The 22853-nt window shown below is 34.7% G+C and overlaps 3 protein-coding genes and 1 non-coding gene across 4 annotated transcripts; 2 read left to right on the plus strand and 2 right to left on the minus strand.

The window, feature by feature from the left end:
- Positions 1 to 43: 43 nt before the first annotated feature.
- Positions 44 to 6731, plus strand: LOC122611111 (fructokinase-like 2, chloroplastic). The gene is made up of 6 exons (XM_043784078.1): positions 44 to 151; positions 739 to 1055; positions 1413 to 2041; positions 5127 to 5598; positions 5685 to 5905; positions 6382 to 6731. Exons 1-6 carry the CDS (start codon positions 108 to 110, stop codon positions 6562 to 6564), a joined length of 1866 nt encoding a protein of 621 aa, XP_043640013.1. The 5' UTR covers positions 44 to 107; the 3' UTR covers positions 6565 to 6731.
- A 1146-nt stretch (positions 6732 to 7877) lies between these two features.
- LOC122580222 lies at positions 7878 to 10947 on the minus strand. The gene is made up of 5 exons (XM_043752498.1): positions 10601 to 10947; positions 9159 to 9223; positions 8866 to 9041; positions 8668 to 8776; positions 7878 to 8542 (listed from the first exon to the last, which is right to left on the minus strand). The coding sequence occupies exons 1-5, from the start codon at positions 10899 to 10901 to the stop codon at positions 8246 to 8248; spliced, it is 948 nt and encodes a 315-aa protein (XP_043608433.1). The 5' UTR covers positions 10902 to 10947; the 3' UTR covers positions 7878 to 8245.
- Positions 10948 to 12874: 1927 nt separating this feature from the next.
- Positions 12875 to 14435, minus strand: LOC122578934 (protein SPIRAL1-like 2). Its single transcript, XM_043750985.1, has 3 exons — positions 14329 to 14435; positions 13451 to 13751; positions 12875 to 13246 (listed from the first exon to the last, which is right to left on the minus strand). Exons 2-3 carry the CDS (start codon positions 13715 to 13717, stop codon positions 13166 to 13168), a joined length of 348 nt encoding a protein of 115 aa, XP_043606920.1. The 5' UTR covers positions 13718 to 13751; positions 14329 to 14435; the 3' UTR covers positions 12875 to 13165.
- Positions 14436 to 19842: 5407 nt separating this feature from the next.
- On the plus strand, positions 19843 to 19914 carry TRNAT-CGU. The gene has a single exon. It is a non-coding gene; the product is annotated as a tRNA-Thr (tRNA).
- The last annotated feature ends 2939 nt before the right edge of the window (positions 19915 to 22853 follow it).

Here is a 22853-nt window from a genome sequence, read left to right on the forward strand (position 1 = left end):
ATAAATGTAAAGCCCTCATCTTTAAACCCATAGAAAGGGGGGTTTGGTATGTGAAATGGTAGCTTTGAAGTGGGATTCTTGAAAGCCCAAGATTTTAGTGGTTAGAAATGGCTTCTTTGCCTTCTTTTACTCAATTTTGTTCTTTACACAGGTAATATATGTTTCCTTTTTTCTCCCCATTTACACACATATAATACACATCTACATATGTATATCTATATCTATATCTATATACCAACATACCCATATGCTATTTATAGTTGTAAATAAAGAATATATGTTGAATTGCTTGTAAATTTTAGGATAAGAAATGGGAATTCTGTAAACTTAGTTTAGTTTAGTTTTGTTTTTTCCCTAAAACTTATTATGTAACTGTATGGAGAGGATAAACATGGAAATGGATTGATTTGAAGATAAAATATAGTCGCAGGGTATAAGGGAGGTGAAATTGTGTTGTTTGTTGCTCATTATTTGGCTTTTGAGGTCAAATGGAGTAACTTTAACTCAAAATTTGATACCACTACACAAGAAAGTATTTTGAAGTACAATAATCTTCATTATAAACGATACCTTGAATAGACATCAGATGCTAGATTGAGGTCAAATGAATAATCTTGTATTGGCAGATTTCATATCCATTGAGCAAAGATAAGAAATGGTATTGTTTTTGACGAACATGCAAATGATGTTTTATATTGTGAGTTAAGTATAGAAGTTAATGGTTTCTTATATGTGTAGGTGGCAGTCGAATCTGCCTTCACTATCTTCAATAAACTTTGTACAATTCCCAGATGTTAGATTGCGTAGTACATTTGCTATTACAGCAGTTCGTAGAAAAAAGGCTGCAGAAAATCCATCTGATGGGGAAGAAGATGACTCGGAAAAGAAGACACCACGTAAAAGAGCTCCAACTAGAAGAAGAAAAAAAACAGAATTAGAAGTTTCGGAGGAGAGCCAGATAGTAGAGAGTAGTATAAGTAACATGGATGAAGGGACATCATTGCCTTCTGAGTCAGCTAAGCCCGAGAAACCTCAAAGAAGAACGCGGAAAAAAGGTCTGCTTGTGTTCATGAAAAATGATTTGGCTAAATATGAAACATTAGTTTTTTACTTTTCCTTAGAAAGAAACAATTGTTCTTGTAAAATTAAAAGATAAAGACTAAAGAGAAGATATGTTAGTGAACTTACTTTCATACTTAGTGTTTTAGGACCTCCAATCAAACAATGGACCTGGTTAGCGTTATCTCCCTTGACCGATGATTGTGCCTGTTCTTTGGTTATAACTGATAACCTAATAACATGTTGATTTTTGAAAGCATTTGACCGAAAGGATTTTGATTTTATCTGCAAGCCCTTGCTTGGGACTATATTGTAAAATATTTTGCTTTTGACCACATACTATCCTTTTTCAGAAACAGCAGTTGCCTCTACTTCAAGTAGCTTAGACGAAGAACCGGAAAAGAAGGTGACAAGGCGGAGGCGTACAAAGAAAAAGATTGAGGAAACAACATATGAAGGTAGCGAAACCGAACTTAGTGAGCCCGAAGAAGATACTGATAATGAAAAAGATCTAGAACTTGATGCCATTGACGGAAACGATATTAGTTTTACATACGCATGGCCTCCTTTAGTTTGTTGTTTCGGACCGATTCAACATGCGTTTGTGCCATCAGGAAGACAGGCCAATAGACTTATAGACCATGAATCACACGAACGTATGAAGGACGCGTTGTGGACCCCGGAGAAGTTTGTAAGGGCTCCTGGAGGTTGTGCAGCCGATGTTGCATTGTGTCTTGCTAGATTTGGAAGTAATGCAGCTGTTATGGGTAAAATTGGAGATGATGATTTTGGACAAGCATTGTTGTATCATTTGAATGAGAGTAGAGTGCAGACTCGATCGGTGCGGATTGATCCGAAGCGAACCACCGCGGTCTCGCGGATGAAAATGAGTAAAAGAGGCAATTTAAAAATGACATCTATCACCCCGTGTGCTGAGGATGGTCTAAAGAAGTCAGAAATCAACATCGATGTTCTAAAAGAGGTATGAAAACTTCATAAACTTTGAAATAATTGTGCTTCTCGTTTTCTTACTACAGTATAAAATTTTGGAATCATATATGATACTACCTATTTACACAAATTTTTAATCTTTTGACAAAGGTATTTCTGGTCAATCAGACCCAATATGTTATTCGGATAAAAAGTTTCTACTTTTTTTTTACCTGTTGCCCAAACTTCCCGTTCTGCCACCTTTAATATACTACATATTAACCAAGGTGCTTTAGTTAACACAGGATTGTTATGTAATATGAATCAAGTTACACTAAAGACTCGTGGGAGAACATTATAGACAGACTATGTATTATTTCGTTTTATCGTAAGTTGCAAAATCGATTTAAGTTAGATGCGAATGCTTTTCCAAGTTTAATTGACCAGCAAACACTTTACTTTTCTTTCTTATAAATTTATAATCCCATGTCTAAGTTTTTGATTATAGCTCTTTAAGACGGTTGTAAACAGTTGTATATACCATGGCTACTACATAGCATTCAACATAATAACCTGTTTGCTTTTTGATTAACGAGAGAAAGTACCCGTGCGTTGCAGCGGTGAGATTGTGGGGGTGATAGGTCATAGAGTGTGATAAGTCATAGGAGGTGATAGGTCATAGAGTGTAATAGCCAAATGCCTTAGCCGTTCGGGCTCCGCCCTCGGATTTAAAAATTCATCGAAAGTATATATCGAATGACCTCTCTAATGAAAGAGCAACAACAACAACAACAGGACCCAATCCCTGCGCGTGGTATGGGGGAGGTAAGCTGTAGACAGTCTTACCTCTACACAAAGGTAGAGAGACTGCTTCCATAGGGACCTCCGGCCACAAAGGAGTGCAAGACGGAAAATGAGAAATGTTTAGAAAATCATACCTGTCTGCCGAGAATCTGAAAAGAAAAAATACCTGTCTGCTGGGTCCGGCTACTATGCGGGTCGAACGTTTATCACTCATGCGTCCTTCCGATATCTTAGAAACAAGTTTGACAATACAAATACAAATACGAAAGCAATCATATTGGGCATATTAAACAACATAAAAGTAGCAAACTAATACGTAACTCGAACAAGTAGTGAGAAACAACAAGACAAACATACAAATAAATAAGAAATGACAAAACCTGAAAAGGGTCCCGATTGAGCCAAGGTAGTAACTACTTCTAAACAACCTATGGAAAAAAGAAAAAAAGACCTTAGGCCACCTAGCTATCCTAATCCTAATCCTCTCACCTGCTCTTCTAAACCAATAAACTAGTCCTAAACCCCTAGTCCTCTAGATAAACTCTCATTGGTCATGTCCTCCGACAGCCATCTTGGGGGAAACAAACACAAGAGTAACCTCCCCCCTCGGTTTAGGCCTCTCGAGACTCAAGGCCAAAAACCCCTACGAAAGGTCACAGAGAACCAAAGTCTAAATAAAAAGTCTACTTAATCTAAAACCCATATGCCTTACCCTCGCATTCCACTACCTCTACCTGGAAGCTCCTCTAACGCATTCGGAATTCCGTACTTTCACCTCCATCTACCTACCACTCTTCCTGTCACGTCAAAGTCCTCTGTAGCGTAGCTAAGCCACTTCTCTAGGCCAAACCCTCACAAACCTCCTTTGGCAAGGCAATATGGGAAAAGAAGACTATCTAGGTCACCCAAAAGTCCTACCCTAACCTACTATTCTACTCTAATCCTAGTTCTCCATGCCGTCCTATCCGACGTCATGTCCTCCGACAGGCCAAGTTCAATTAGATCCTTCGCTAATCGATCCCCCCACCTCATCTTTGGTCGTCTCCTTCTTCGTATGCCGTCCACGTGAATAGACTCCGCTGTCCTTAGTGGTGCAGTTTCATCCCTTCTCCTAACATGGCCAAACCATCTCAAGCGCTCTTCCCTTAGCTTGTTAATGATGGTCCCTACTTCAAGTTCCGCTCTAAAAACTCCCGTTGGGATCCTGTCTGCTAAGGTCTTCCCGCAAGTCTACCTTAACATCCTCATCTCAGCCACCTCTACTCGAGCCGCTTGGGCTTTCGTCATCGCCCAACATTCTGACCCGTATAGCATAGCCGGTCTAATAGCCACTCTATAGAACTTCCCTTTCAGCTTTAGCGGGATCCTCTTGTCGCACATGACCCCCGTAGCTGCTCTCCACTTCATCCATCCGGCTTGGATTCGATGTGTCACGTCTTCGTCTATCCCACCCGATTTGTGTATCACTGATCCCAGGTATCTCTAATGAAAGAGCATGAAATTTTAAGAACACCCATATAATTTTTATAATTAATTGATGTACGGTTTTTGATATAAAAGATTTTAACTGAATTAGAGGATTAAAATGATTTATGGAGGAAAGAGAAAAAAATGAGTGGTTGAGATTTGAGTGGAGAGAGATGAAAATGAGTGGTTGAAAAGTTAAAAGTTGAAAAAATTTGGTGGGAACAAATGCTTTATAATGTAGTATAAATTTAGATATAGATATTGTGAACTGTACCCATTTGACCAGTAAAATATGTTGGGGATACGTATACAATTACGAACAAAACAGGATATATATTCAATCTCCGAAGGCGTGTGGAACACTATCAAATTGAATCAATTTCGGTGGTTCACCCCAAATTACTCAATCGGATACAATTAGAGATTCGAGAACGTTCTATATGTTTGTGTTTGAGAGAAAAATTGTAAAACGGGAGAGAATTCAATAGAATTTGTATTTCAGAATCTATGTCGCCAGGCCCGTAACTGCTTTTATGCAGTTAAATTTGACTTTGCCAAATTGGCAAAATAAGTCCCTCATTTACCGAAAATTAATTTTCTGAGACGTTTTTGCCATAACAATATTAAGCTCGACCCCAGCCAGGGGCTCTGCCCCTTGGACCCCGCTCCCAGGGGCGCTACCCCCGGACCCCCGTCCCTTAGGGGCTTCGCCCCTAAAATCATAATAAATTCATATAAGCGTGCACTCCGCACCACCATACTTATATGATGTATTATTATGACTTAAATGAACAATTAACCCAATTACACTAAAATACCAACAAAATACAAGCTAAAATCACTCATTTTCACACATTATTGTGCAGGCAAAGTTTTTTTACTTCAATTCATTCTCTCTTCTTGATCGTAAAACAAGAACAAGTGCTTTACAAGCTATCAAGATCTCCAAGCAGTTTGGAGGGGTTATCTTTTTCGATGTGAATCTACCTCTACCACTCTGGCATTCTCGAGAAGAAACTCTCTCGATCATTCAAGAGGCGTTGGAACTTGCAGATATAATTGAGGTTACCAAGCAAGAACTTGAGTTCTTGTGTGGTATCGAGCCCTCTGAAAGATTTGACACCAAAGATAATGATAAATCAAAATTTGTTCATTATGACCCAGATGTTATTGCTCCAGTTTTACATGACGATCTTGAACTTTTATTTGTTACAAATGGGACTTCTAAGATTCATTATTACACAAAAACACACAACGGTTCAGTTCTTGGAACAGAGGATGTACCCATTACTCCTTTCACTTCTGACATGTCTGCATCCGGAAATGGCATTGTTGCAGGTAACCTGTGTGTTTTAGGGTTTGTCTGTTTGTGAAATGGCATGTTAGTCTGGTTTCTGATATCTTTTTTGAAATGATGGATTCAGGGCTTATGAGTAAATTGATAGTTCAGCCACACTTGATGACCGATAAAGAGTATTTGGTTCACAGCATTAATTATTCTATTAACCGTGGGGTCTCAGAACAATGGATGCAGGCTCGAACACGAGGCTACCCTCCTAAACCGGGTATGGAAGATGATGAGTTCTTCCCTGACCCTAATGGTTTTAAAACCATCACAGAAAAAGCATACCGAACACTCTTTCCTGTAAGTTCAACATCTTTATTCTTTAGAGCTTTAATTTATATAGAATCATGGTGAAATTGGAATTACTGATGTGTCATGGTTCAGCTTGAGTTATATTTAATTTGTTAACAATGGTATTGAATAGTTAAGCTTAAGAAAAATAGGTCCAATGGGTTTTACGGTTTAAAGATCATACGAAGCATCCTCAAATGCTAACAATCTTACTTTCTTTGAGATAATCTGATCTTTGATCATGACCATCGTATCTGACCTATTACACAACCCATCCATTTCCAACTATATATGAATCATATCAATGCCATGGGTTTTTCACCTTTTAATTGAAAATGTAGATAAAATGGTATATAATCAACTTGTATGATCTTTCAATTGCTTAAATAGACAAATACTTGTCTTGGCATAATTATACCATTTGAAAATCATCAGTTAGCATTCTCGAGTGCTTACATTTCCTCTTCTTATCTAATTATGTATAGATCGAGAGTGATGATTCAGAAGATGTAAATATTACCATAAACAGACATGAGGGTGATGATTCGGAAGAAGAAGATGATGTTAATGTGGAGAGACACGATGATTATGATTCAGAGGATATAGGTGACACAGAATTAGATGACGAGGAACCTGTACGCAAAGTAAGGTCAGCAATTGGTGCTTAAACAAGAGTTTCATGGGTCTTTTGGTTTCATAATTTCACATCAATCTTTCTTAAACTTGAGACTAAATGCTACCTTTGATGGGGATTAGAGTGATATTTTTGCATTTTGTTGGATATGCAATTTTGTAGTTTCATCTATTTAATGATATTTACATAGTCATTTACAAACTTGCCTGGTTCTTGCTTGTGGACTTTATCCAAGTTTGTGACCTCACTAGCATTGTGCACAATACATATGTTGAAGGAATACATTTCGGATAAGTTTCAAAATTAGAAAATTACAACCATTCAGTCAGTCATGCTTGGATACATTCGTCAAAATACAGGATTCATCGTTTCAATAACTATCGTTATCAAGTGTCAACTCTATATTTCAACGCTTAGCAAACATATATATATGTTCTATATAATAGTCGAATGTAGTAGATTGTAATATGATAAACTTTCAACAAGTTTGCTGATTTCAATTCCATGTATGAAAATGAAATATGTGCTTACATCGTTCTATCCATGAACCACTTTGGTATCAAATTACAATCTACCAGTTCCCATTTTTAACTCTCTTCCTTTATTACATTCATTATTTAAACGCATTCCTTTCATATTACCTTACTTTATCATTTGATTATATTTTATATACATTAGCCAATACGTTTTACTGTTCATGTCGGTTGTACTGCACGCAAAAGAAGAGTGTCAAAGCTTCTCCGTTTAACATCTCCACTAGCTTTTATGTTAGCCATTTCCCCTCATTGGCAAGTTTCTACAGCCAATTGGTGCCTTGTCCTTTCTATGCGAATTGCAATGTAAGATTATCATAGTGATGTTTACAAAGAACACCAGGAATACTGAATTCATTCAATTGATCAAGCTAATGAGTGATAAACATATATTAATGCAGCTTCAAATTTGAAACTCGTTTCATTGTAACATCTAATTTTTAGGAAGACGATATGATTGCTGATTATTGACAAAATGAAAAAAAGATATATTCACACATTCTTTACTAGAAATTTTAAACCAATTAGTCAATTATAATGACCAGAAAGGTTAAATTAGGTAAATGGTAAGCATAACAGCATATGTATGCAATTGATATGCAGCCACATATCTTTATTAGAACTGCTACTTAAAGATTTCAGTGTAAGTGTATAACCGTTAATTTATATATGTTTCTTTGAATTAAGTGTATAAACTGTTTAACCATTCTCTTAGATGCCACTAGATAATGATATCACACGAATAACATAAACACTAAAGACATAAACTATGAAAATGAACCTCAAGATGATATTTTACGAGGCATCAAAAACAGAACCAAAAATAAAAGTGGAGGCTAACTTTTGATAAACTGAAAAGACGAACACAAGCCTTGAGGTTGGCCGGATGTCACAGCTCAAACTAAAACCGGTTATAGCGAAGGACCAGACACATAGAAGAACCAGTTTTATAACTTACAATTCCGTGAAGTTCAACTTCCGGTTTTTCAACTGTATTTGTTCTCCATAAGGTTGCATAGATAACATCATCTAGCCTATGAGCCTAACTTTCTAATAGCATATGCCGATGGGGTTTCTTTAAATATCATAATAAACCACGATAAACAAGAAATCGACATTCTCTGATTGTTTCAGATTAACAGGCCTTGGAAATTCACAAAAGATGGAGCTCAAGTCATTTCATTAGTCAAGGTACAAGCTTACCTGCTCAATCATTTCATATGGCAGCTTGAGTCGCCAGTCCTTTTGTTTGCGACTCATAGGCCTTCCTTTAGCTGCAGGGTCTCGGTTTTCCTTAACATCAGCTAACCTCCACACACAGTTCCCTGATTCAGCTTCAAGGGAATCCAAAAACAATATCTGTTCCTTCAGGGATCTAGAATTCTCCTGTTCAACATACTTAACTCGCATTGGCATTTCCTTGAAACGTTGTAAATCATCAGGAACTCTTAGCAGCCTATCCGCCCCAGGAGAGGAAACCTTTGTAGAAGAAAGAAAAGATATGAACCTTTTGTACTCAATGTAAATAATGATGTAACACGTTCCAAGTTATATACATAAATCAGAAAATATTTAATGCATTTTCATTTTCTAAAAACGGTTACCTCAAGAGCCAAGTCAGTGGGAATGTCTCCAACATTTCCTGCTTCATCCAGCCGTTTCTTGTATTCACGACTATAGCTTTTGATATCCTCCATACTGGGGCACCCGTATCTAATCACAAATGACCATATGATGAAAGAGAGATCAAAAAGAATGTTTAATAACAATATGATGGAAATGAGATTAATAGAAAATCTTACTTATTACAGAGTCTATCAAGTCGGACATAAATGTATCCATTAGGGGAGGTTTTAAAAGAAAAGATTTCTATGTCATCACCAAACTGCTTCAGCACATCTTGGGCAATAGATAGTACTTTTTCACCCCAATGACAGTTTTGTAGAACAACACCACCTCCATCAGCACCATCTCCAATCTATAAAATTTCAAAGCATCATAATTAACTAACAGAAAGAGATAACAAGTTCAAGTATACTCAACAAGAATATATTCAAGGAGAATAAATTCAAAAATTAAAGCTGAGTGAACACACCTCAGGCTCAGCTTCATCTTCTTCCTCCCATAAGTCAATTGGTTCTACCTCATCATTTGAGTCAGCTACAAGATTGCACAAATCAATACACACATATGCATGAATACAAACACAATTGTTCACTATGCATATGACTAATCACACTTACTACTAAATCCTTCTCCATGTAGCTCTTTAATATACACTTAAGATTGTGCAGTGTTCATCCTTACACATTGTAAATGTGCCTACGGGGGGTGTGTTCTCCAACTACCAAGAAACACATATGGTCTTCCAGTCTCAGATAGACTTTAGAGAAATGGATCTTTATGGTACAAACACAATACAACTATCATGTATATATTAAGTAAATATTAAGGCATGGCATCGCACAAAGCCACAAACACAATAAATCTATCATACATTTCTTCTATGCATACGCACATGGCCATAAAAGTTCCAACTTATGTTTCAACAAGAATATATGATAACTTTTAGAGAACATTATGGTACACGTATTTTTTGTTTACAGGTAAGGTCATCAAAGTTCCAATACTCAAAATAGCATACTTTTGGTAATAGATGTCTGGTACTATTGGTAATAAGAAAATGCTACGTGGCATGTCACATCACGTCATTGGAAAATGCCACATGTCAAATCACCCGAATGCCACAATATCATTGAACTCTTCTTTTTCTAAAAGAAAATTATCCACACATAGCCATAAGAGTCTGAAAGACAAATTTGTTCCATACAAGATGTCGCGTATACACACAATTTGTAGACAATGGAACTTGAACCGAAAACCTCTTGGTTATATGTTTTAGCTCGTATAGTGTCGAGCCATATGACCTGTTAAAGTAGCTACTAGTCTAAAATGATATTTTCTTTAACCTTAACTCTGTTCTAAAGACAATACTAAATGAGTAGATACCCAACGTCTCATAACAATGAAATAAAAAACATCATAAGCCAAAACTTCAAACAAGACTTGAACACGCATCTTTTTGGTTGTATGGTTACCTAGAGCATCGTAATGCAGGCCAACTATACAAATAGTTTCAGGGAAAGCCCGTTTCTCTAGCCTTAAACCATATTCTAACTAAAAGGAAAAGGAAGTTCCCACTGACGTCTTCCACGCGTTTTGGGCCCCAATAACTCAACATTGTATAGGGGAGGTTAAGATATAGGCAAACCTTACATCTACCTAGGTAAAGAGGGTGCTTCCAGGTTCTACCTAAATAGTAGAAAAGGACCTCCGGCCTTTGCATGGGATGAGGATCGAACCTCTAAACCCTATTCTAACTAGTATCAAGATTCAACATATACAAGTAAACACCCCATCTTATAACGATGAAACAACAAATATCATAAAGCTAAAAACTTTAAACAAGACTTTCATCAAACACTTGGCAGGCATACATAAATATATATATATATATATAAACACAAGAAGCCTTACAGTGAGATAAATCTTCGGGATTATCAATGTGGGTAGCTTCAGATGAAACATTGTCAGTGGTGGTTGAGTATTTAGCAAAGGAAAGGTAAAAACTTGATGGGGTTTTAAGAGATGTTGAAAAAAGTGGTAATTCAGATGTTTTTTTATTAGAGTTAAATTGATGGAAGTGTGAGTGAAAGGTGATGGCCGGTGAAGATGGTGATGATGACGACGACGTGAAACGGAGTGAGGTGTGAATGGATGGTAGCAGGTTGAGCAATTTGTGAGCTGATTTAGGGTTTAAAAGCATCTTGTTCATCATTATTTTTCAAGAGATTGCAGTATACAAACTTGAAGAATGAGGGGGGTGGAGGAACTTATGGAGGTAGGCTCACTATGTACTGTATTACTATTATGGGAAATTATGAATAGAAATTTTTTGAAATAAATTATTTTGAGAGTTTGAGTGAAAAAATTGTTTACATGGTTTCTCGTTTTTGCATTTTTTATTTGTTCATTTTTTACCAAAATCATTTATGTGGTTTGCATTGTCTCTTGATCCGTTAACTTTCTCATGTGTAAGAGGAATTTATGTCTTTTCACCTATCTTCATTTTCTTTAAACAACATATCTAGAAGTTTTTTAGAGTTAATTGCAAAAATCGTTCCTATGGTTTGTGTTTTTGCAGTTTTTATCCTTACCGTTAACAAACTCACGAGAATTTTTCATCTTCGACCTCCAGACAAGAATTTATACCAAAAACAAACAAACTCAAATCAAAACCTATACATACATAGCGGTATGCATTCGTCCCTCGAAAAAGGACGGGTCAGGGACGAGTGGAGGATGGGGCACTAGGACTACTTTTATAGAAATCTACTCATATTAGTTTTTTTATGTCAAATTATTTGTAATTAAATTGTTGTTGCATGTTATCTACTCATATTTGTGCATGTTCAATGTATATATTAAAGAATTGTAACCATTTGTTTGTAATATTTTTGTAAATCTAGCATTTCTCGCTTGGAAGCATTATCATGGAGCATATTGATGAACATTTTGAAACAGTATAAGCAATTTGCCAAACATATTACTCCTATTATTCAGCTAAAATGTTTATCCATTCTATTTTTGCACACATGGAAAGATTATATTGGGACTTTTCTTTGCCTATATCTCCATAATTTCTTTTCTATACCAATAAGATCTTGTCAACTCATTACAACCCTCCCAATTAGCTCTTCCAACCGTTTTCAATGACGGGCCTGAGTTTCCAACCCTCCAATCTCACATACTTGCTCTCATATCCCCATTCTCTTTTTCCTTCTCTCCCTTGCATTCTTTTTCTCTCTCTTTTGTTCCAACTCCAAACCTCATTCAACTCTCTTAGGTGATGACGATGGATCCAATCGGGCTAGACCAAGCCAATGGAAACCCGCTTGGACTCCTTCCCCCTAAATTGTATCAAGAACGTCAAAAAATTAAATAGTGCACAACTTAAAATTGGACATTTTTTCAACAAGGTGTAAACCTAAAATATTCACTTATCGTTAAAATGTTCATACATATTTTTTTTATTCAACATAATAGCCAACTAGCTAGTCATTAAGGTTTTACATTTTATTTAAATATGAATCCATGTGCTTTTTCATTACTTCAATTTATGCACATCAAACTTTTAAATATATTGTTTAAAACACGAGTAATAATCAATTTTAAAAGGAAAATGAGCATTACTTAAAATGGATATACCTGGGCAATACTTAAAAGCACGAACCATATTACTCGTACTTGAAATGGATATACCTGGGCAATACCTAAAAGCATGAACCACGTCCTTTTGGTGTGCAAAGATCGAAAGTTTGATGTAAGAAATTAAGGGGAAGTGTCGCACTTGTGACTTTTTGTACAACACAAACGCATACGAATATTATTGCCAACAACACTTGGAGATTTTATCAACGACAAACCCGTTTGGAAGATGCAGACAGAAAAAAAAAAAGTTGGTGATGATGTTGCAGTGAATAGTGGATTTGAATGTTTTCATGCTGTGATGGTTTTTTTTTGTTTTTATCGTAACGGACTAGCTAATGAATTATTTTTGCAGGAAAGAAAAAGAGGGGAGATCAACTAATATTCTAATAATGGTGATTATGATGGGTTTCTTGATGAGGTCCATGACTTTTGGCACCATATATATACACGTTTTTTATGTTCAAAGCAAATTTTTGAACCTGGTGGTTTGAGAAATAGGAGCATAACATTGCTTTTAAGAGAGACTGAAGTGTCAAGAAGTGAACAATAAAACGCTAAAAGTATCCAATAATCCGGTGTAAAACTGACAATTTAACCCAACTGATCATTTTTCCACAAACTTTGTAACAAAAAAAGGAAAAGAGAACAGATTCACCTCATATAGCCTGGTGCTGGCTGATTCATGAAAGTGAAAGTTGGTTTAAACAAAATAGATAACATGTCATAATGAAGCTAAGTTCTCATCATTTCTATAACATGGATTTTATCTTTGTGGTTACAAACTCAAATAGCAGTTGAGACCATTGAGCTTAAATCACTAGAGCACACATTTCACTTGCTACCATCGCCGAAGAGGTATCCAAGAGAGGATCCACCACCAGGTGCACTGTGAACCTTAGTCGAGGGTCGTCCCTGCACCATAAAAAGAATATATTATTTGAAACGACCACACACTTAAATCTTAATTAATGTGCAAAAATCTTTGTATCTTTACTAATAACATTATTACTAGTCGAAAACAATGTGTATACTCTTTAGTCCTAAGGCTCAGTCTAGCTTTTACACTCTCATAGAGTATGATATGAATGAAATTGATAATTGGACAAAGAAATATACCGTAATAAAGTTGCCGGTGTTCTGACCATCGGCCCTGAAGTAATTGTTGGAGGGATTACTATTGATACCAGCAGGAATCTGTTTGGTAACATCTACCGGGGGAGAAACAGGATCGCGTTTTGCAGCTGGCACATTGTTCGCTGCTGGAGGAGCTTCACATGGAGCAGCTTGTGTAGTAGCCTTTGGGGCCGGTTTTGGGGCGTCACCGCCACCAAACAAGTAACTCAAAGAACTCTGCCCTCCACCACTGCTCACTCCTCGATTCATACTTTTGCTTGTTTAGTGACCAAAAATAAGAATTCTGCACATAATTCTTAAGGGTCAACAATAATATATATCTAGATATTTCTAAACAATTAACAAAAGAAGCAATAAGCAAATGAAAAATTAAACAACAGGCTGAAGACCTCTCATGATTGATTACATATGACAATTATGGATTTATTTTAATGGAAGGTGTTTATCTTAAACAATAAACACGCATATATATATATTTCTTATCAAATATAAATAAATATTCAGATACTGCTTAACAATCAATCGTAAATATAAACAGCAATAATAAGGAAATGAAGAACTAAAGAATCAATCCCCGAACAAACACCCCTCGAATGTATATACAATTACTATATATATATATATATATAGCATTTATAATATTTACACATCTCCAATAACAACACATAAATAATAAATAAATAAACAAATAAATAAGTGTGGATTTTCAGTCCAGATCTATCTGGTCTAGATCTAAAACATATATATAAATTGTGATTGATGTTACACGAAATGTAATAATAATAGTAGTAACAGTAATAATAATAATATAAGAAGAAGAGATCTACTACGGCTTTAGGATGTTGACACTAAAATTTTACCTTGGAGTGGTGTCGGTACAGAGAGAGAAATCTAGGCTTGAGAGAGGGAGAGAGAAAGAGGCTAAAACAGGTTTTTATAGCAAAAGAAGAAGAAATGAGGAACGTTTGAAATTCGAATTATTGCCTTTTTTGCCACCCAGATATTTTGTAGTTTTCTCCAACCGGATTCCACTCTATCTTGATCACTATCACTTCGGCTACGTAACTAGTCGAAGGTTCGAGCTGGATACTGGAAGCTAAAAAAAATTTATTCTATTTTATTTTAAAAATATAATTGTTCCGCCTTTCCGTCTTATTAAAAGTGTTATGTTTTAAATTTTTAAAATTTTTCTTTTCCATTTTTGACTCTAGACATTTTTGTTTTTGTTATATATTACCTGATCGAAGTTATATGAATCGATTGAGTTTTAGTTGTGTTTACATTAATATAATATTCATCAACTATTATATAACTAAAAATGAGCATGGACCTAATCCGAACTGAACCGGCAAAATCCAAAACCTAAAAATGACTGATAGTCAAAAACAAGGACCAGAACGATTAGAGGTTGATTCAGTTCGGCCAGTCTCAATCTAAATCGGTTCGGTTTTGGTCTAACCCCATAAGGCCCAAACTGTGCATTCCATAATATAAAAACAGACACATATATTATAAAATTAAAAGTAATTGCATAATATAAAACGTATTCCATAACCTGCATAATTTGAGCGCAACACAATATGATCTTAAGTGCAAAATTTATTTATGTTTAGGTTCCTTCTTATGTACAAAATTTAAGCAGCATTCTTATTCAAAAATTAAATGCATAATTTAAGCATAACCATAAGTATCCTATGCAAATTTTAAGTGTTTAATTTAAGCTATGTTATCAATTAGTTGAAATTTTGGTGGTATACCGGTTTTTGGTGGTGGGACTTAATTTCGGTATTGAATTTCGGTTTTGATATCGTTTCCGAAATTTTTGGTACTTTTGACCGAAATTTGACCAAAATACCATTGAAATTGATATGTCCATTTATATATACATTTTCATATCGTTTCTAAGTCGTTTTAAGCTTAATTATGAGCAAATTACATGTATATTCGATGCTTTTATGGTATTTTTAGTGGTTGCAGGCTTAAAGTAGGTGAAATGGTTAGAAACAGCTTTCGGATGACTAGAAGATGCATTAGGTTGGTTCATGGACGCATACGAGTGAAGACGGAATGAAAACTACAAGTTTTGGCTGAAAACAGAGCAGGTGCGTCGCACCTGAAAGATTGGTGCGGAGCATTTTCTTCTCAGAAAGTTGGAAGATGTGAGAAAGCAGGGAGGTGCGGCGCACCAACCCTGTGGTGCGTCGCATATCGGGCAGAAGGATTTTTGGAAACAAGGCTAGGTGCGTCGCACCTGATGCTTGGTGCGTTGCACCTATAGGTCGGTTTGTGAAGACTTTTTGAAAACTCTATAAATACAAGACCAAAGCCCTCTCATTCGATATACAATCACCTCTAGTCGATTTTAGGGTTCTTTGGGGCAATACTCAGCAGCTTTTTCGTCCATCAAGGTCCAAGGGTTGTTCGTGAGCTTCTAGGCATTCGCTTATCGATTTTCTTAGCGTTTACTTGTTTTTCTACACATTGGTACAATATGTTCTCTTATACTTTTATTCTTTGTGCTTTGTTTATGATTATGAGTAGCTAAATAATTCGTCATCCACTGAGATGAAGTGACGCATTGAATAATGGTTGCATAATCTTTTGAATTCAAGTTGATTTGATTTAACGTTGTGTCGTAATCTTAGCTTATTAATTCTTTGTTATTTAACTCTTAATTGCGGATAGTTTTTGCATGATCTTAGTGGTAACTAGGCTGTGTAAAAGTTATTTTGATTGCTTGGTTAGAAGCAATTGTTTCTATGACGGGTACGGTAGAAAGTAATTAATAGTTAATAAGAGTTAACGGGTTAATGGTTGAGTACAATCAAGAGACACAATTGTTATCTAAATAACCAAAACAATTCGTTGGCTAGGAAAGTTATGAAAAGCGTCTTGGGGTACCGGTCTTAGTAATGGAACTAGTGAATTAAGAGAATTGAATAAAGTAACAAACTTGACGGGTACGGGGTGAGTCTTTGTTTAGTTCTCGGTTATTAATCAACATATTCGAATTGGTTCTTCATTTAAGTGCAACCTAAATAATGTGTGTCATGGAGTCGAAGTGGATGATCTTCTCATCCTATTTGATATAAAACAATTTTCTTTTCGATAAATTCTTAGGAATTTCTAACTCTTTCAATTAACTAACTTTTAATATAAAATCAAGATGACGTGGTGTCTTTAAAAACCAAAATCTTTTTAACTACTTAAAACTCGTTAGCTCTTTGTAGTCTCCGTGGAACGAACCTTTACTTGCTTTAATCTATATTGCATACGAACGGGTCCACTGCCCGATTGTGTGTGCTATTCGATTCAGAGTATTTTAAAGGAATTTAATTTAACTAGATTTTCACACATCAGAAATTTCCGAAATTTGACCGAAGTTTCCGAAATTTTGGTGAATTCTGTTTCAGCACTTTCAGTTTTTATCTTTTACTCTTATTTATGTGTCTAAATATATATATAATATTATAATTACCAAAATACCACCGAAAAAACGATATTTCGTATACCAGTCTATGACCGAAACTCCGAAATTTATGTCCTTAACTACTTAGAATTTGAGTGCACTCGACGATGAAAAATAAGAGATCGGAGTTAGGTTTTGGTTGGGCTGGAGAAGTTCCAGGCTTGCATTCAATCGTGTGATACAGTAAGAGACTAGAGGCAACGTTTGATTAACCTACCTTCTAGTTTTTTTTTTAAACTCCAATCCATGTATATTCAAATCCAAATAAAGAAATTAACCATCAAAACACACGCATTCCCGTCTTAGTTTGGGTCTCAGTCTTTTCCTGGGTTTAGATCGAACCGGACTAAGAACCGAAAATCCCAAATAGGGTAACCGGGGACCGGACCGATTGACTTCCGGGCGATCCGATCCGGGCCGGGTTTGGTTAGTTTTGAGACGATCTTTGGGTTTCTAAGTTGTATGCTCATCCTATATAATACAAAAATTTATATTTAATATCAAAATTTAAAAATAAAAACTTTAAGAATTTAAAACAAAACAATTACAATGAGACGAGTATAGTATTTCAAGTTGAAAATTCTACTTATTTTTACCAAAAAATGATTCATTTTAATCAACCAAATATCTACATTTAACACTTAATAGTACTTTGGAGATTAGTACTAATCCAACATTGAAACTTCTACTTTTATAATATTAAAAATAAAATTTCCCTACTAATTTTTATATTTGATTTTCAAAATTCATTACAAATTTATGCGAATAACCCAATTTAGCAATGTTATAAAAGAATGTAAATGAATGTGATCCCTTCTAGAATCAAGTTATCAACATATCAAACAAGTTGCAGTAAAAAAAAAACTATCTAACATTTAAACCTCATTTACGACGAAACTCAGCTCAACCCAGCTATTTAGTGAAATAGTTAACAACAACAACATAATCTAATCTCTCCATCAGGTATGAGGGATTGAGGGAGGTGAGACGTAAACAATCTTGCCTCTAATCAATGGTAGAGAGACTATTTTCACAAGGATCTCCGACCAAAATAGTAAAAAACAGAGAGGTGAAAAGAGTTTAGGAACCATATTTGACGTCCATTAAGTGTAAAGAGGAGTAATAAACATATCACCTAACATACTCATGCATAAATCCAAGCCTCTATTAGATGAAAACAAATATGTATACATACGTACATATAAGTAAAAATTATCTAATGGAATCCGATTGGTTCTTTGTATTTTATATGTACAATCTAACTAAACTCAAAATTTCATACATACATTTTATTGTTCCGGTTACAAGTAGATAATAGAAAATGAAGCGATCGAGTTGGTTGGACTATTAAATGGGTTCCATGGGAAGATTTTTTTTTTTAATCACCGACTAGACCAAATGTTCATAGATGAGAATGGTCTTGTAGAGTTACGAGTAGGTACCTGTGTAATGCGACGGCATTAGCGGCGACGGGTGGTGTTAGCGGTGGTAACGATAACATTGTGGTAATTAATGTAAAAGTATAAGTGATTCGCTAATGAAACCTTAATTCAGATGGAAGAGCATTTATTTCTGTAGAAAGACACTGATGGAGTATGAGATATATGTGAAGATAATATAAAATGTCAAGGGTAAATCCAGTATTTCAAAGGCAGAATAGTTTAATTTAAAAATAGTACTTTTGCTTTGTAAAAGAGTGAGATTACAAAACATACACCAAAACATATGTATACCATTTTATAATTGTTTGTATCATTCTTTCTCATTGTATCTGGAGCATTTCTTCTTTAAAAAAATATACTCGTATTTCTTCTTTACAACCTTCTAATGATTGTTAGTGATTTTTAGTGTATATATTTAATATTTAATAACCAACTTGGGGTATAGTTATTACGATATATAAATTACAAGTAATTTATTTATTTTATTTTTAGCGACAAGTGTGAATATATTATTTCTTTAAAAAGACATTTACAAGGATAAAAACAAGGCAATCATGTTAGGCAGACCCAACTACTACAAACAACTGTACACCTCTACATTTCTATATTCCTAAAAACCTATACTCATTACATACGAACAAAATCCAAAGTACCCCCATTCAGTCAGGCACATTATACCCTGACATTAGTGTGGTTTTAAGGTTTTTGGATGTTTTAAGTGAGAACTAATTTTAGAGACCTATTTCATTAGTATATATATAAAGCAAACAAAAAAAAGCAAAAAAGAGATAGTTCGATTTATGTTATTAAATTATTAGTAGTAAGAAAATGCAGATGTTTATGCAAAACCAAAAAGATATTATTACAATGCAAATTATATATGGCATCTATCTCAAAGTCCAAATATTAAGTTGAATATACAAAATATTGAGACCTTAAATATTTTGGGACATAAAACGATCGTCTAGTCCCATTATACTATTGAGTCATCTATATACCCTCTTGCCTTCATTTAGCAACCAAAGAGTTGTTCTTCTAGCATAGATTCCAGTTTGTGACATTCAAATTACATTCTCATACCTCTTCACTCTAGTCATCATCCTATTTCTAATTGTTTATTTAATAACCTTGCAAAGTGTCTCCTCATTACAAGTAATTAATTAGTTATATCAATTGTTAGCATGTTTATCCCAAAGATTAATATAACTAGAAATATATGCTATTATTTAACAATAGTCAATACATGTTATTTGTTATGTATAATTACTTAGCATGTCACATGAGATAAAAAAATCTAATATATACAGATTCAATTACTTTTTGTTACATTAATGGACATATAAGTTATCATGTTATTATTTTAAGAATTTAATATGGTTGAGATTAAATTTTATATTTGTGATAATGAGAACCTAAAAAGGATTTTTTGAAATAAAAGTTTGAAAAGATTTTGGGCATCAGATGCCTCCGTAGCATAGTGGTATTGCGTTCGCTTCGTAAGCGAAAGGCCGCGAGTTCGATCCTCGCCGGGGGCTTTGTTATCCAATATTTCAAGTTTTACACCACTCTTCTAAAACGATAATCATCCTTTATCCACGTAGCACTCGACTCGCCCTTCAACATTCCAAAATTTGGAAGACACTTGACTTGATTTGCAAATTATCTCACTTTTTTTCAAGAGTAGCATCATTGAAGTATAATACGTAATGTATCGGATGAATTTTTTTTTTTTTTTTTGTGCCGCATCTGATTATTTTTCCTTGTTATCGACGCACCACGACATGCAACATAAGTGACCATATTTTATTTTATTTTTTTCATAATCTATACTCTCCAAACATACAAGACAAAAGATAAAAAATCAACCCAGGATCAAATGTTGGAAGCCCGAACCAATCCAAACTTGCACAACCCCATATGGGGCGGAATGTGGTTGGATACCTCTAACCCAAGTCGGCCGAGCTGACCTAACCCTTATAATTTGAATATATGATAGTGTAGCCGTGTAGGCTCTCAAAACTTCTTCCACTCTTGTCTCCTTTCTTTTTCTTTTGGGAATCACTATTTACACCATTTTTTTTCATTATCGACACCAATTTTTTATATTATCCACACTAAAATAACTAAAGTTAACATAATAATGTACTAATCATGATGTCTTTTCCTTTTTAGACTATCTTTTACATTTGACTTTTGTTATCAATAATATAATAATAATGACATAGTAATTATGATTTCTTATTACTTTTTTCTTTAAATATATTATTGTATTTGATTATTTTTATTTACAATATCATACATTTTACTTTTTATTGCAATTGAAAGACTACAAATATAATAAAGTCCGTCACACTCACCTTATATAAATATACATAATAGTAGAAGATATAAATAATAATAGATAAGAAAATATTTTATATTATTTTCTTAATTAATATTAATACAAATTCTCACACCTACTGAATTACGTCTAGAAAATTTAATCTGGTTGTACACATTTTGTCTATGCAAAAAAAGGCTTTCTCATGCCCGATCAAATGCGTGACTAGACCATTGTGGATGCATAAGAGGTATCAAAAAATCTCCTTGTAACATCAGTCTCACGAAATGATTACCATTGAAGCGTGCAAATACACAAATATTATGTGGTTGTGAACTTGGTGGGCTAGTAAAAAGCAGTAAGCACGTTGTATCTCCTTCTTTGCTCAAAAAACAACCACCATATTATACCTTGAAGCAATGAGTAACCAGTGTCTGGCATAATCATCCAATATGGTGGATTTGCAAATCCTCCTTCAAAGTAATTTAGCATTGATGTGACCAATTTATACCTATCACCCACATCGTTATTGGTCATTTTATTAAGTGTTTTTAGTTGATTTTATGTGCATTTGGCGCGTTTATGGTGTTTGTTAGTGTTTTCAGGTGCTAAATAGGTTACGTGATCATTTGGCACATTTTCAGATGATTTCTGAGGCCAAGAAGTTGATCTGTGAGTTTGAGAGTTGTTCAAGGTTGAGAAGATAGAAAGTTGGAGTAAAGTCACAAGTAAAAAGGGTGTTTTTGATCATCAGGTCTTGACTGCACCGCAGTGGGGAAAGCATGAGCCCACTGCGTCGTAGTTACATTAGGGACAAACGAGACCGTGGAATAGGACTGCGCCGCAGTGAGGGACATCACAGCCCACTGCACCGCAGTAACCTAAAGAAGAAATCAAGCCGAGGTTCCTCACTGCGACGCAGTGAGGGAATGCACATCCCATTGCGCCGCAGTGGGTGCACGGGAGCTGAAGCCCTGGGACGATTTTTGCACCAGATTTTGAGAAGTATAAATAGAAAACAAAGCCTAATTCCCAACTTATCAAAACTCTTTCTAGGAGTTGTTCTATAAGGGATTTTTCAAGGATCAAGAGCAAGATATTCTTCAATCGATTCATTGAAGATTCACGAGCACTTATCTAGATCGTATCTACTTTTATTGTCTTGCAATTTCAATTTCTCAAACGATTGGTACATCATGTTTTTCTTTCATTTTAATCATTATTTTGAATTGATCATGAGTGACTAAACGTTTAATCATCCACCTTGATGAAACTAGACGAATGATGTTATTGTTATATTTTTTAATTCAAAGAGTTGATTTTAATTATCATTGTGTCGAGATCTTGATGATTTAATTCCTTTATATATATATATATATATGTTATTTTGATATTGGTGGCATGTGTGTTCTTCGTTAGTGGTACTAGTTGAATGCATTTGTGATTTACTTCTTATCACATAAATTTACTAAAGTTTTCGCCCTTACTTTTGCCACATCACTTTCGCTTTTTTACTTTTTCGCACAAAAGTTTTGTTTTATTTAACTTTTTATACTTTTATTTTTCTAATTTTTGCCACGAAAGTTTCATTATCTTACTTTTCACCATATAACTTTTATTTCTTTAATTTTCGTCAAATTTTTCTATTCCTGCCACGAAACTTTTAAACTTATAAACTTTTTTCATTCTTTAATAAACCTATCAATGACATAATGCTTTTTGATTAAACGATTAAATATTCAACTTACTTTCACTAGAATAACAGGTGTTTCAACTGGATAGTTGAATCCCCACGAAGCGGGGCCTAATTTTACTAGTAAATACAATAAGAGTCTTTTTTTTCCTTCAAATTTTAAGTATTTTATTATATTTAATATTAACAAATAAAAATTCAAACTTCACATATATATAAATATAATAAAGGGTTATTTACTGAAATGGTACCTGGACTATCCACCATATTACTGATTTCATACCTATAACTTTAAAATTACTCTCATCATACCTCAACTTATCAATTCTCCACACGGATGATACCTAACCTGACGGGCGTCAGTTTGACCGTTAAGTTGGGGTATGACTATCGTAAATTTTAAAGTTTTAGGTATGAAACCAGTAATATAGTGGATAGTCCATGTGTTATTTATGTAATTA

The sequence above is a fragment of the Erigeron canadensis genome, chromosome 8 (assembly GCF_010389155.1).
Source record: "Erigeron canadensis isolate Cc75 chromosome 8, C_canadensis_v1, whole genome shotgun sequence".
Taxonomy (NCBI): Eukaryota; Viridiplantae; Streptophyta; class Magnoliopsida; order Asterales; family Asteraceae; genus Erigeron; species Erigeron canadensis.